Source organism: Cornus florida, unplaced genomic scaffold (genome assembly GCF_030987335.1).
Source record: "Cornus florida cultivar Cherokee Brave unplaced genomic scaffold, ASM3098733v1 CherokeeBrave_3.0.0_Hap2_Chr03, whole genome shotgun sequence".
Lineage (NCBI taxonomy): Eukaryota > Viridiplantae > Streptophyta > Magnoliopsida > Cornales > Cornaceae > Cornus > Cornus florida.
Window position 1 is genome coordinate 11,784,621 of NW_026775573.1, and position 14,777 is coordinate 11,799,397.

At 35.8% G+C, this 14,777-nt stretch overlaps 1 protein-coding gene across 6 annotated transcripts in view; it reads right to left on the minus strand.

Annotated features, from left to right (window-relative positions):
• The window catches only part of LOC132299473 (disease resistance protein RPV1-like), a 48,550-nt gene extending 42,332 nt beyond the window's left edge, over positions 1-6,218 (minus strand). For 5 of the 6 annotated variants that reach the window (XR_009480128.1, XR_009480125.1, XR_009480126.1 and 2 more), the window contains exons 1-5: positions 6,092-6,218; positions 5,630-5,811; positions 3,827-4,385; positions 526-1,624; positions 116-448 (exon numbers count right to left, since the gene is read on the minus strand). Coding sequence is in view for 3 of the 6 variants with exons in the window: in XM_059796114.1 (XP_059652097.1) it covers positions 116-448; positions 526-1,624; positions 3,827-4,341 (1,947 nt within the window). In the remaining 3 variants the exon portion in view is untranslated. The remainder of the gene's footprint in view (positions 1-115; positions 449-525; positions 1,625-3,826; positions 4,386-5,629; positions 5,812-6,091) is intronic. The other variant, XM_059796115.1, reaches the window with a different exon arrangement.
• Between the last annotated feature and the right edge of the window lie 8,559 nt (positions 6,219-14,777).

A 14,777-nucleotide genomic window follows, 5' to 3' on the forward strand; every position in this document is an offset into this window, starting at 1 on the left:
TTGAGTCCATTTCTGAGGCAAGGCGGGGTGGAGAAAATTAGCTACTCTATATGAATAGTCATATGAATCTCCAAATAAAAGAGAGAGAGAGATTAAAGAGAATTTAATGTCATACCTTTGTTTCCTCACAAACTTGTTTCAAGCTGCTATATGTCATCTCAAGAACAACTAAGCTCTCTAGAGGAAACTCGATGGGTATAATTTCCAAAGAGAACCCACGCCAACACAACCATATCAACTTCTTAGGAAATTTTTCGTAGTTTCCAGCGAGCCTTGCATTATTGAGCTGGAGCAGTCTTAGAGCGTGCATCGTTGAAAATGCATCAGTTTGCAAGTCTTCTTCATTTGGTGTGGAAGATGACTCTGTCAAAGTGGAAGTTAGTCTGTGCCGCTCCAATGATTTGCTTCCATGCAAGTTGAGGATGAGACCTTCAATGGCTTCTGTTCCCTGGTAAAGAGGACTCACTAAGCAAGCATACCATGCAACCAAAAAATGCATATAGACTCAAAAGGCATAGTTCTTACAGTTTTTTCTCTCAATACATTTAAGGCATCCTCGTGATGCCACAGTCTGCTGCGTTTCCATTGCTCCTTTGGTGATTCTTGGCGTATTATTTCTCTTCCCATGTCTTGTAGCAACTGAGGTATTGTCAGCTTCTTGTTGTATATATTTAACAGACATCTTTTAATGAGGTTGTCAATCCCAAATTTTGTGCTGTACTCACAACCATCGAGTACTGTAATTACAAAATCTTGGTTCTTTCCGACAAAAAAACAAGCAATGTCGAGGAATAAATTTTTGTCGTGATCGTCTTCTAAAGAATCAAAGCTAATTTTGAGCTTTTCTATGATCTTTTTATTAGGAATTCCTTCCAATTTCTTTACTGCACTTTCCCACAAATCTACACTTCTTCCAGATAGAGAAGTACCCAAAACTTCAAGAGCTAAAGGAAGCCCTCCGCAATACTTCACTACCTTTATTGATTGTTCCATGTAAGCTTCGACGGGATGGTCTTGTTCAAAGGCATGCCAACTGAACAGCTGTAACGATTCATCATTCCCTAATTGCTCAACACAGTGAGTCTCATACAATTCATGTGCCTTCAGTAATTGCTTATGTCTACTTGTTATGATAATTTTACTTCCTCTTTTAATCCAATCCCTTGTTGAGAGCATTGCATTTAATTGATCTAATTGATCCACATCATCAAGAACAAGTAGAACTCTTTTCAAGCAAATATGATCTTTGATCATTACACTTCCTCTATCAACATTGCTAATTTTTACCTTTCTTCCCTTTAAAATATCTGAAAGAAGTTGTTTTTGTAAACTGACCAAACCTTTGGGCTCTTTTGATGTTTCTCTTATATTTGCAAGAAAACTGCTACCTTCAAATTTGTCAAAGTTTAGATTATACAAAGTTTTGGCAATGGCCGTCTTCCCTATGCCCCCCATCCCATAGATTGTCATTATGACAACTTTGCTTGATCCATCTTGTAACCACAAATTAATGTCTTTTATACGAGAATCCATTCCAACTGGGTACTGACAAACACATAAGACTTTGTTATTCAATTTGTTTCCAATATCTTCAATGATTTTTTGAATAAAATCTGTCTCGTATCTACAAGTTCCAATGGAAATAGAAAAAAGAGAAAGCAAACACGTCGTAAGTTGAAATGAATCAATAAGTTAAATGAAAATGCAAACACAATAACGTAAATTTCACGCTTTTAGTGTGGTCACCACAATGCAGATATAATTACACAATTCAATAATATGTTAAAAATGTATGAAAGAAAGAAAATTGTCACAAAATGCAAAAATGTTCGCAAAATCTCAAATCCAACTTGATCTTTTTTCCTGAATGAAATCCAACTTAATAGTGAAAGCGATTTCATGATAAGGGTTTTTAATGGTTCACAATCCTAATGGTATTTCCATTCTTAAAAATTCGTCCATTTTTGGGCTCTTTCTTTAATTTTATTTTTGTTCTTTCAAAGAGCTTTTATTTCATTTAAAACAACCAAAGTTGAAATTATTGATGCCCCTTATTCTACTGAGTACATTTTGTCTTTGGCTTAAAGTCACAAAATTTTGTATACATTTTGCATTAGTCTCTTTATAAAATTAATTAGGAATTAGTCCTATTTTTCACCTACACCAAGCTGTTAACATTTTGAGGCTAATGACTGGAGTGTACTCATCTTTGACTATTCAATAGATCATTTAGGAGAAAAAAAATAAAAATTTAAAATAAAATAAAAAAATTTAAATTGCAAACCACTACCACGCAGGCACCTGGTTGAAGGAAAATTAGGCTATTGGGCTTGAAGTTGGCTACACTCAGGCTTGCAATAAGCTCAGTTTGGCTGACATGGGGGCTACAAATTTTTATTTATTTGTGTATGTGTGTGTGTGTGTGTGTATGGCCTGCCGGTTAACGATCCTTCATTGTGTGTAATCCAAGATAAATAAATTTATATATATATATATATATATATATATATATATATATATATTTAGCTACTTAAATGTCTACCTATATAACCAAATATGTTGAATTGTTAATTATAACATATATATAAATACATGAAAACGATGAATTAGCATTGTTATACTTACATACTAAAGCATATAGTTATACTACTATAAATTCATTATACTTATTAAATCAACTTTATAAAATGACAAGAATTACAGATACAAGTTATATTTACTATAAAGAAAAAGGTTTTGAGGACATATGGTGTCCTAATTATAGCTTATAAAAGCACATCATCAAATGTTGTCAAGCCCACATCATCTTTGAGACTTAATGAGTAGAATTAGAGCACTTCAAATAAGAGAAGACAATTTAATTTTTAGTTTTTACAAACCAATCACATCTCTTGATATTAAGAAACATATATTAAGTAATAATAAATTAAAAAATAATAATAATAATTAAAAAAGAAAAGAAAAGAAAAGAAAAGCTTTTGGCCATGTAAATTGGACTGTTTGGCAACCTCCAAAAGAGCACGAGCCATTTGACAATGGCCAAATGGGCTTTTGGAAGTTGGGATTCCAAACTCTTTCCATCTCTCGTCTTTTAATTCATGGGCTAAGGAGCTATAATAGACCCAAAACTGGCACCAATTAAGTTGGGCTAATAATTGAGCCAGGCCTAATATCAAAACCTGAAGCCCAGGCCCACCCTGATCCTTTTAGTTTATTAGGCCAGCTGCTTCTCCAATCTTGGACCTCCTTTTGATGGCTAACTAACCTTCTAGGCTTACAAAAAGAGTGGTTCTTAATTATACTTCAAAAATTGTCAATGTCAAAATGAATATGAAACATTGCAAGACTAAATTCAAATTCACTCAAACTATGTTTCAAAATTTAAATTTATAAAGCCGATATATCATATGATAGTATGTAATGGTGTTATTGTATGTACAGTGGAGTGCTCTGTTCTTCACATTCCAATAAATAGGTTAATATAAATAATTAGGATTACCCAAAAATTCTAGTTGTAAAGACTCGAGGATTGAGAGAAAACAATCTTGGAAGAAAGAAACCTATAAACTTTCAGGTAGCTAAATTCTAATTTGTAAGAAAATTATAAATTAAGCTTTTGAACTTCAATTTTTCAGAATAAAAAATTCTAAAAGGGCTAAATATAATTACTAAGCGTTAGTAAAGTTTTGGGATAGTTGAAACTTGCATCCTGTTTTAAATACTATAATTTAAAAATAAAATGGAGGGACAGTAATATAAGTATCTAAAGACATGTAGTTAATGAATTGAGTACTTGAACCAAATGACGTCAAAGAAAGGAGCTTACTCATCCTCTCCTAAAACATGTGCTGACAAACCTGCAACTTCTCCCAAAGCTTCCTTCCACCTCTTTATCTTGTCCATTCCCTTCTCTTTTTCTTCATTGGACTTCGACTCCAATCTTTTTTCGTGTTTTGCAAATGCATCACCAAAACTTCCATTTAGCGACTTTAGATCAGATGGATCCACATGGTAGAACACGGACAGAATCACATGACCAACACTCTTCTTGCGTTCAAGGACCTTTAGAAGTTCATCAAGGCACCATGTTGAAAATGCATAGTCTTTTGAGAAGACAATTATTGAAACCCTCGACTCTTCGATTGCTTTTATTAGTCTTGAGGAGATATCATCTCCTCTCTCAAGTTCATCATCATCCCTAAATGTGTGTATTCCTGCATTTAGCAGAGCTCTATAAAGGTGATCGGTAAAGGTCTTCCGAGTGTCCTTGCCTCTGAAACTCAAGAAAACTTGATAAGAACACCGAGTTGAGGAGGCTTCTAAGGATGCCATAGCAGCCATCAAACAAAGATCAAGGAGATCAACGAACAAGTGCTATACACAATCTGTATATTCACAACCAATATTTGTATATATGATATGTCAATAACTAAACAATATTATGTACTGAAATAAGTAAAATTAATTAAGTCCTATATATATTTCCTACATTAGGAAAATGCTACAAAAATAAATAGTTTAATAAATTCTACATGGAGCAAGAGTTGAATGGAAAACACAAATAACAAAAAGTGCAGACAAATACAAATGCTTTAAATTGGCTTCACAAAGATTTTAGCTTAACCCAATAACTTAACAAAATTTTGCCTCAATTATTTGGTCATTAGAAGCACTACTCCTTGACATAATCAACATCATCTTCAAGCTTCCCACCAATTAAATAATGAATCCTATGTAAAAAAAATTCTTATTGGTTTTTCTTGACCTTAGATCTTTCAAAGCATATACACCAAGAGAAAAGAGAGACATTACCTGTAATAAATTTATTGGTATGAAAGATTCATAGAATTAACCAACTAGTGACAATGAGCAATGGGTTTTTCAAAGGTAAAAAATGGTCACCTGTTAACTGAAGAAGAGAGGGGGGAGAGAGAGAGTAGTGAGCAAGATAAAAGAGGGTAAAGTTTGAAATGGTAGAAAAAGAAGGGAGGAAAAGGCAAGAAGCATATATAGGTGCATCCATCCACTGAACGAAGCTTACTTGCAATTTCTGGTGGGACACTTCTTAACCCAAAAAGTGAAAAAATAGTGAAATTTTGTTGAGGAATTTGCAAATTTTGATTATGGAGACAGATGTCCACCTTTTTCTTATTTGCTTGTCATTTTCCAGTAAGAGGAGATTGGATTCTTCGTTTATTTCCATTTTCTGGAGTAAAACTTTTCAGTTATTTAACTCTGTTCGTATCTTTATTGTGTTCTTTTTTGCATTTTTTTAAGTGTCAACTAATCCATGCGAACAGAAAGAGATTAACCCCGCATGAAAATAATTGAGATTATATGCTCAAATAGGGATTATATGCTCAAATAGGGAGAGAACCGATCTAAGAAGTCATCAACATGGCTCAACTCAACCAGGGTCCCCTTGAGTATGTTTCAATACCATCCAATAGTATGTATCAACACAAGGCCTCTGAATACACATAATCCATCTTATATTCTTAGGCCTAACCAATAGCATGTATTAATAGTGGAGCCCTACAAATTAAATCATCTTATATTCATTCCTATTTTGAGCGATATTTAGCATTGGAGAATGAACAATGGGTCTTTCAAAGGTGAAAATTGTTACCTGTAATTGAGGAAGAAAGATCCTTTCCAGTATTAGATGATTGATCACTTCACAGAGAGATTAAAATTGCAATTGGGTAACCAAACAATGCTTTGTTTAGGTCTAATCTGATATGGTGTTATTGGTGTGACTAACCTGATCTGTTGCGCCTTTCATCGTTCGTCAATCAATACATGAATCAACTGTAATAAGAAAGTAAAACAAGAATAACTAATTAAGGTGCGACTAATCTGATATGAGAAAGAGAGACAACTGATCTTACAAGTCATTCACATGGGTCAACTCAACAAGAAGGAAGAGATCATTACATAAATGCATATATTACTTGGATAGTTTCTTCTATTTTTATTGACAGATTCATAGTACTCTTATAGAGAAAGAGGGCAAAGCTTTCAGAAAGAAAAGAAGGGCATTGGATTGTGAGAGATAGGTGACATCCAAAGGTAGTAAAAGGAAAATTACCTGTAATTTCCCAAGAAAAATCCCTCCAGCAGTTGGATTGGCCACTTCATAGATTGACGATCAGACAAAGGAGAAGAGAATGTAGTGTGAGCCAAATAGAGAGGAAAGAGTCTCACTGTCAGGTGATGATAATTAGGGAAGAGGAAATAAATGATGGGAGTGGGGTCCACCAAGGAAAATTTTATTGAAAAAGCCCTCTTGTCAAGTCAACCACTATTTGAGCATATAATCTCAATTATTAATATCACATACTGTTCACACCAATGATCCACCAGTCTCGGCAGCAAAAGTCCTTTTTATGATTAAACCCTCTAGGTAGCATGAATCAAATTTTGGGTGTTACAGAAAACAGATAACCAAAAACTATATAAATACCAATCTTACCATTTATCCATATTCTTAATTTCATCCGAATTGAAGCAAATAAAGATTGGATGTTACTTGAACATTGAGATTAAGAATACTGCAAAAGTAGAGGGATTTTTAGTTTCCCTTCTTTTAGTTTCACTGTTCCTCAAAGTTATTCAAATTGAAACCTTCAGTGTAAGAATTTTTCTTATCAACTTTGATGAAAAGAATTTAAAAAGAACCTTCAAAAGCTCGTCATTTGATCAATTCAAGCACTTCCACAAAGTACAGTATGAAAACTCTTTTGAAACAAAGTCTTATCCCTTGTTTGGCATAGTTTTTACCCAAGATTTCAAGAGCTAACGGAAGCCCTCCACAATAATTTACAACCCTTTTTGTAAGCTCCATGTAACCTCGGGGTGGTCCTAACCAAAGGCATGCCAACTGAAGAGATGAAATGATTCATCATCAATTAATTGCTCAACTCCGTACTTCTTGTATAGTTCATGTGCCTCAGCAATTGCTCATTTGCAGTTGTTATGATAATTTTACTTCCTTGCCGAAACCAAGTCCTCTTTGTGAGTATGGCATTTAGTTGGTCCTGTTCATCCACATCATTAAGAACAAGTAATATTCTTTTGCAGCAAATAGGATTTTCTATCTTTGTGATTCCTTCGTCAACATAGCCAATTTTTTTTTTTTTTTTTTTTAAGCGAACTCGACCACTGGATTCTTTTGATCTTTCTCTTACCTTTACACGAAAACTGCTACCTTCAAATATGTCAAAATTCACGTTATACACAATTTTTGCAATAGTTGTCTTCCCTATTATAGACATCCCACATATTAATATTATCCCAACTTCATTAGATCCATCTTGTAATCACAAATTAATATCATTTATATGAGAATCTAATCCTATTGAGTAAAACAAACACTCAACATTGTACGATTCAATTTGTTTCCAACATCTTTGACGATTTTCTGGATAAAATTTGACTCATACCTACAAATTGCATGGAAATAGGAATAGGGGTAAAAGAGTAAAAGGAAAGAAAACATTTTGTGAGTTGAAACAAATTAACTGAAAATGCAAATATGATATAATAAATTTCATGCTGTTGAGTTTAGCCATTACCACACAAATATATTGATGCATAATTTGAATATTGAAAAATATTGGATTAATAGAATTACATAGTCAATGATATGTTAAAGATATTTAAACGAAAGAAACAAAATTGTTGCAGAATGCAAGAATATACACAAAATACTGAATCTAGCTTAAGAAAAAAAAAAAAAAACATTCAAGATAACGGTTTCTTATTGTTCACAATCTAAACGGCGTCTGCATTCTTAAAGCATTGTCTTCTTATTTCTTATTTGTAGTTATTGACTTCATTCTTTCGTCATGCTTTCATGTCATTTAAAACACCCAAACTTAAATTATTGAAGCCCTTTAAATTCATATTCTAATGGGATTAGAAATAACATAAAAATATATAAATAAATAAAAAACACTTGAGCCCCACAATTGTGTACTTTTTTTTTTTCCCTGAATAATTGTGTACATTTGCAATAGTCTCTATAAAATTTAATTCGAGATTGCTCTTACTCTTTTACCCACAGTTGACCAAAGAGAGTTATCAGAGTCAGTTTTTTGTTTTTTTTCTCCTATCAGAGTCAGTTTTAATCAACTAACCTTTAGTATCTAAAGCTACTAAAACATTGTAGGTCAGGAACAGGCCTATTGGGCTACTCATGCACTAAGTCCAAATTTTACGAAACTAAGGCCCAGGCCACAGGTTGAAAGAAAAAGGCCATTACACTTTATCTTCGAGCCGGGATCCGGGCTAGTGATTGATTTCAATTATAGGCCTGACTGGGCTACAATCAATCCTGGTTCTTGATTGAGAATGGTTCAAAACAGATTCAATTTTGAAATTTTAACGGGCAAAATATTGGATAGTGGTCTAACTTAGTATCCATTGCACTAGAATATATTTGAATAATAGGAAGTAATAAGTAATAACCATATTTTTCTCTATCCCGGAATTTTTGAGACGCCTTTCTAAGTTTTTTTTTTTTTTTTTTTTTTTTTTTTTTTTTTTTTTTGTCATTTCAAAGTTTTTTTTTTTTTTTTTTTGTCATTTCAAAGGCACAAAGCCAAGCCATAAAGACAATACAAGGCAAAAAAAGCCAAGCTAGAATAAACATACAAATCTTGAAACAAAAAAAAAAATAAAATAAAAATTGAAGATCAGGCCTCTAGATTTGTGGAGAAACGCAATGGAAACCACCAAAGAAGAAATGTAGCAACATGAGTAACACAAAGGTCAGGCCATCATTAAGGCAATAACTCCAAAGCTACAATCACAAGGCGTTTCGACAAGGGAAGACCACCCAAAACCCCGCACAAGATCAAATCAATGAGAAAAAAGATTAGATCTAGGCGGGAACCAATCAAAACCGACCTAAATAAGAGATCTAATTGAAGAAAAACAAAACAGATCCACTCATGGAGCAGATTTAGCCGAACAAAAACAAAAACGGCGTAAAAAAAACTCACGGAGCGCACTTATTAAAACACGCCAAGTTTATTGTAGTCATGGGAGACAGGCCAGCACTTCCCCACTCCAATGGAAGGGAGCAACGAGCATCCGAAGGAAGAAGTGCATGTAGTCCAAAATATGGTCTAATTATACAATATACTACAGTATTATTTCTTTAAATATTATGTAAAAATATAATGATTATATAGATATATAATTATTATTAGTTTAATATAATAAAATTAAATAAAAACTATAAAATGAAAAAACCTGATTAAAAGTCGAGGTTAGAATTTGATTCTATATCCTTAAGACAGATTCACCCCGCTATGGTGCTAACGGATTCAGTGGCGTCTATCTCCTAGGATACAACAACTTGACTTTTTTCGGTAGTAGCACTGCAAACCGAAGAAATAGGCGATCCGGCTCGGTGTAGTACTCTCTGACTCAAAGTAGGACTTGAACTCGCTGACTATGGCTCGAACCCACAGACTAAGGCTCGAACCCAGAAGATTAAAACCCGAACCCACATACTAAGGCTCTGTATGCAAGATGAGAGAAGATGAGAAAATACAAATTAGAAAAGAAAGATTCTGGATTTTGGTGTGCTTAGAAAATGAACCCAAGGGGGGTTTATATAGGCTAGGTACCTGTTAGGATGGGTGCAACCATGGGTTGTGATGGTTCAGAACCAGGTGTACCCTTTGGAAACAAACTATAAAACTATTTTCTGGTTTTTTAATTTAAATTCAAAATACCAGAAAAACTGTTTTATGAAACCCATCTAAAGCCCAGCCAAAATCCTAAACCACAGGCCCAATTTCGCCCATCTTGAATAAAGCAAGCAAAGATTAAAATAAAATCTAATACAGACCCATTTTTGTTTAAATTTTACAATCAAGCCCAGCCCCAGCCCAGACCGGACCGGAAGGGCCGGGTGCGCGCGTGTGTGGTAGATGGTTTGAACCCAAGCTTGCCCAGGTCCTCCCCCTCTTAAAAACTTGGGTGCCTTTTAGCCCAAACCCAAATCTCATACTTGGCTTATTTAAACTCCAAATGGTTTTAACATTTTTTCCATGTGGGATAAACACTTCCCACATTTTGTAAGCCCATTTAGGCTTATCAAACACCTCACTTTGGAGCTAATTTCTCATTCACCCTAAAATGGATTTGAGAAAGTAAATATACCACATTCATCTCCCTGCGGAGAGGAACGCGTTCGTCTATAGATCTGCAAAAAAACTTTTAGCGAAATCTATTCTAAATTTCATCCAAAGTTCGATTTTGTATGCCTTATTTCCAACAATCCCCCACATGAATGAAAATTTGCATCAATTGCAAATGATGAAAATGTAGACACTAGATATGGTACTATTGGAAAGTTACTGCATCAAGATAGGTAGTTTTTGGCCTTGAACCTTCCCTTGTGTATTACTATCGGATTTACTAGCTAACCAGTGAATATGATGTTTTGAACTTTTCAACCGTTGATGTAAACCAAAATAATAGCAAACACACAGTTCCTTCCTGTACAAAGTCGATTCTCATGGTTATATTCATATGGCCCTGCACAATTATTGGTATTTCGTGAGTGCTCTTGAAAACTTAGCCTTAGACGTTCTCATAGAAGCGGCCCCATTTCACACTCATATAGGTGACTTATTATTAAAAGTATCCTACCATACCCCACTTGAAATTTTCAAGGTATAAGAGTCATTAAAAACATAGCTTATCCTAATCATCGTTGTAGGTAGCACTGCCGCATCATAGAAATTGAGCCCAAGAAGTGATGGAATTTGCAGCAAGGGAGTTCAACCAATACTTTGCCCTATCTTTTAAGGAAAATGGGAAAAGATGCAAATGGAGTGCATTTCAGGGAAACCGTGCAACCTGATGGTTGAACAAATCTCAAGGAACTCATCAAGATGTTTATATGGATCTTCATTATCAAAGCCATGGAAAGATGGAAGCATTTGAATGGTACTTAATTTGATCTCATATTGAGCCGCATCGATGTTTAGCATCACTATGCATGAGGGTGAAACATAGGTGGTAGGGATGAAATGGTCTCTGAGAGTCATTGGCTCTACATTTGGAATTTCGGCCCTATCATTATTAATTCCCTCATTTCTGACATTTCCTACATTTTCAGCCATTGTGTTAAATTCAGTTTCAAGTTCTCTTACGCTAGAAGATTCCCTAAGGTTTCGTCTAAGACTTCTTTCAAGTGAATTTATGTCAACTGGCGAGTCAAGAGTTGGTAAGGAAAGTGACCTACGGCCAAACATCAACAATACATAATGCAATCAACACAACAATTCATCATTATCAACTCCACATACAATGTTCCCTTTCTCCTCAATTATTTAGACAGAATTTAAATGGCCACGATAAGGACCGATGCTTGTACACGAAATTTAAACAAGATAATAACCTCAACAAGGGCTTCAAAACTAAATTATCACTAAGTTTAGCACATGCACAATGTTCACAATGTCGAAACTAAAAGGTCAAGAGACTTACCTGGGTCCTCTAGACTTACAAATTAGCTAGCTTTCCCTCGGTGAACTTCGAGTCCCTAGAATCTCACTTACAACACAAGATGGTCAAATTACACAAGAAATATTCACTATTCATGATATTAACAATCACACTAAAATTAACCCTAAAACTTCGGTTGCTAAACCGTATGCAGTCCCCGGCAATGGCGCAAAAAATTGATCGGTTGAGAATTCGATCTATAATAAATCAACCTTCGCAATAGCACGAATCATTGTAAAATAGGGCTATTGGTCGGGTAAGTCGAACCACTGGGACTACGCTAATCTATGACAACCTAAGTGTCTAGAGTCTTTTTAGAATGATACGGGGTGTTCATAGAGGATTTGTTGGTTGTCACTTAAGTTATGAAATTAAGATGCATAAAATAAAAGCTTGCAAGAATTTAAAGGAGATGAAATACAAGTAAAGAGGACTAGGGAAGTGAATCCGCCTCCATCCCTATACACATGCTAGATTAGAGCTAAATTGGGGGAAAAACAATATATGATGGTCAAGAAATATATAGCAACACATAGTTGCCATATGATCAACAAGATGCACATTAAATCTAAAGCAAGCATGACCCATCAAAGGTGAACATGTTTAGACTACCTAACTAAGGTGTAGCTTAACCACATTTACTTGAATGAAAGATTATCAAGCCCTAGATAAAATGATGAAGCACATGAAGGTAAGAAATAAGCATAAACCATCAAAGGCATCGCCCAAGCAATGATCTATCAAAGTACTTATCAACATGCCATTAAACCATTTCATAACCTTGTCTCCATTCTCACCATGAAAACTCAAGCAATATGATTAATATAAGATGTCATCTAAAACAAGATAATCAACTTAAAAAAATCATCCACACAAATATCAACATTCATTACAATAAATGAAGTGCTCTTGGTTATGAAAAGACCATAAAAAATACATTGTAATCAAATAGAGCTATACTAGATCATGCTTACAAGGGAGGGGCTTCATCACCTCCCTAGAGGAGGAATTAGTTACCCATGGAAGCCCTAGAAGAAGGAAGAAGCTTGGAAGATCCTTCCATTTTCGAGTTCCCTATTCTTGGCCACAGGAACTCTATCTTCTCCTCTTCTTTCTCTCTCTAAAAATCTTGCCAAGATGAGATATGATATATTATGTGTGGTTCCCCCCACCTTGTAGACATGTTATCCACCAAACCGTACCAAACAAGGCCCTTCTTTTTTCTACTAAAAGACATCTCCAACTAATTCATAAAGATGGAAATTAGAATTGAGGGAATCAAGGTGCAAGTGGGCTGAAATGATGGTTCCCGGAGAGCATTCTGCCCAATTTTTGAGCGCTCGAAGTAAGCCCTTCGAGCGCTAGAAGTTTCATCAGCTTGCACTCTTCCACTTGATCTCCTTTGCACTACTTTGGTAAAATGGCCACAACTTTCTGTTCCAAACTCCAAATGACAAACCGTTTGAAGATTTGGAAAGCTAATTCAAAGCTCTAAGTACGCCATGTTTTAATGGAAGTCTAGTTCTCAAGTTTGGTGGGTCTAAAATGAAGAGCAAAGTCGAACTTCACTGCTGCCAGGCTGTTCGGCGCACCTTTGGTAAAAATGACATAACTCTTTATTCCGAACTCCAAATGAGGCAAACTTTATGTCTATGGAAAGCTGACTCATAGTCCTTCATATTTCATGTTTTACTAAAGACCAAATTCACACATACAAAGGGTCAGAATTGGAGGCCAAAATCTGATGGAAAATGAACCGGCGCCCGCGCTGCTACAGCCATGCACCAATTTGCTACTTGCAACCTGAAATGATTTGGCTCGGCCCGAAGACGTGACAATTCTTCCTAGAACTTTTTGCATAGAGCGTCATGAGTCTCGTAGATCATTAATCTTGGCCAAAATGAAAGCCCCTGGCAACGGCGTGCTTTGATTCTTTAAGAACTCGTCAAAGCATCTCTTTTAACTCTCTTTGGGGAACCACCCTGAAAATAAACAAAAGCATGCAAATGAAGCTAGAATATGCAATATGATAAAATAATGGATTTAACTAATGTAAATAAGGGTGCTTGAATATGCAATATTCAGCGCTTATCAAAGACCCTCAATAAAGGGGAGACAGAAAAAAGGGCAAGTCTCTAAAGAGAGATCCAATTCTCATAGCCAGAACTACGTTCCAACCTGATTCCCATGCCCCATGAGGTGGGATACGTAGGCAATCTAGGTAATCCTAGGTTCGGTCATATCATTAAAATACCCCCTCATCTCTATATAATATCTCTAGTTCATTATTTTTTCTCTATTTTTATTTTGGGTGTAATAATTGTTGAGAATTCATTGACTTATCAAAGTTGAACGAATGTTTGCACTTACACTTTGACACCGTCTGTGGGAAACGTATAGAAATATACCCCCACAAGTGATTAGTTATCTCCAGCCATAACTTGATGTATGAGATTTGAACCTGATCTATCCAACCACCAAAATTATAATCGGTATTCATCCAGGCGAAGTCTGCGCATTCAAATCCAGCAAAGTGATTCTCTAAGATTTGAATCCAATCCTTTGCAATCAGACCAACCATCTTCACCCATCACCGGCTGCACATTAAGCCCACCGCGAGTTCAACCAAAGTTCAAGGCAAAATGTGGGGGAACAATACAAAAATGTATCACATAGTAGTAAACTGTTATAATTGACGAGATTGCTCCTCCACACATGTGACCATGACAACAGATAGGAGATAGGAGCAAAGAAAAATTATGTAGTAATCAAATATATATATATTACTATGCTGTCAAAGTAGAAGTTGATGGTTCTATGCAAACAGCAGGCATTTAAGCTCTAAAAGGTGGAACAGAATCCATTCGAGCCGGCTACCATCAAACCCATCAACAGCCGCTGTACCGCCATCAGGCCCATGCTCACCGTCTCTCTCGTCTAATATGTTGCGAACCGCTCTCATCTGAGCCGGACCGTCGCCCACAGTTGCACAAGCCGCCATCACCTCAGTGGCCTAGACTGTCACTACCGGCCAAGCCTGCCGGTGCACCGCCGAGAGTTCACACCGCTTCCTTATGACCGAACCAGAGCTCATCCCAGCCGAACCACCCGTCTGCACTGCTACCTCCATCATCGCCGGCTGCAAGTCCTCACTAAGCTCACGGATCTATCTCACCGGCAGTTTTTATCTCACCAGCCGTCTATCTCTGCCATGAGCTCGCTGTCCATCTTCATCCTCAACAAGC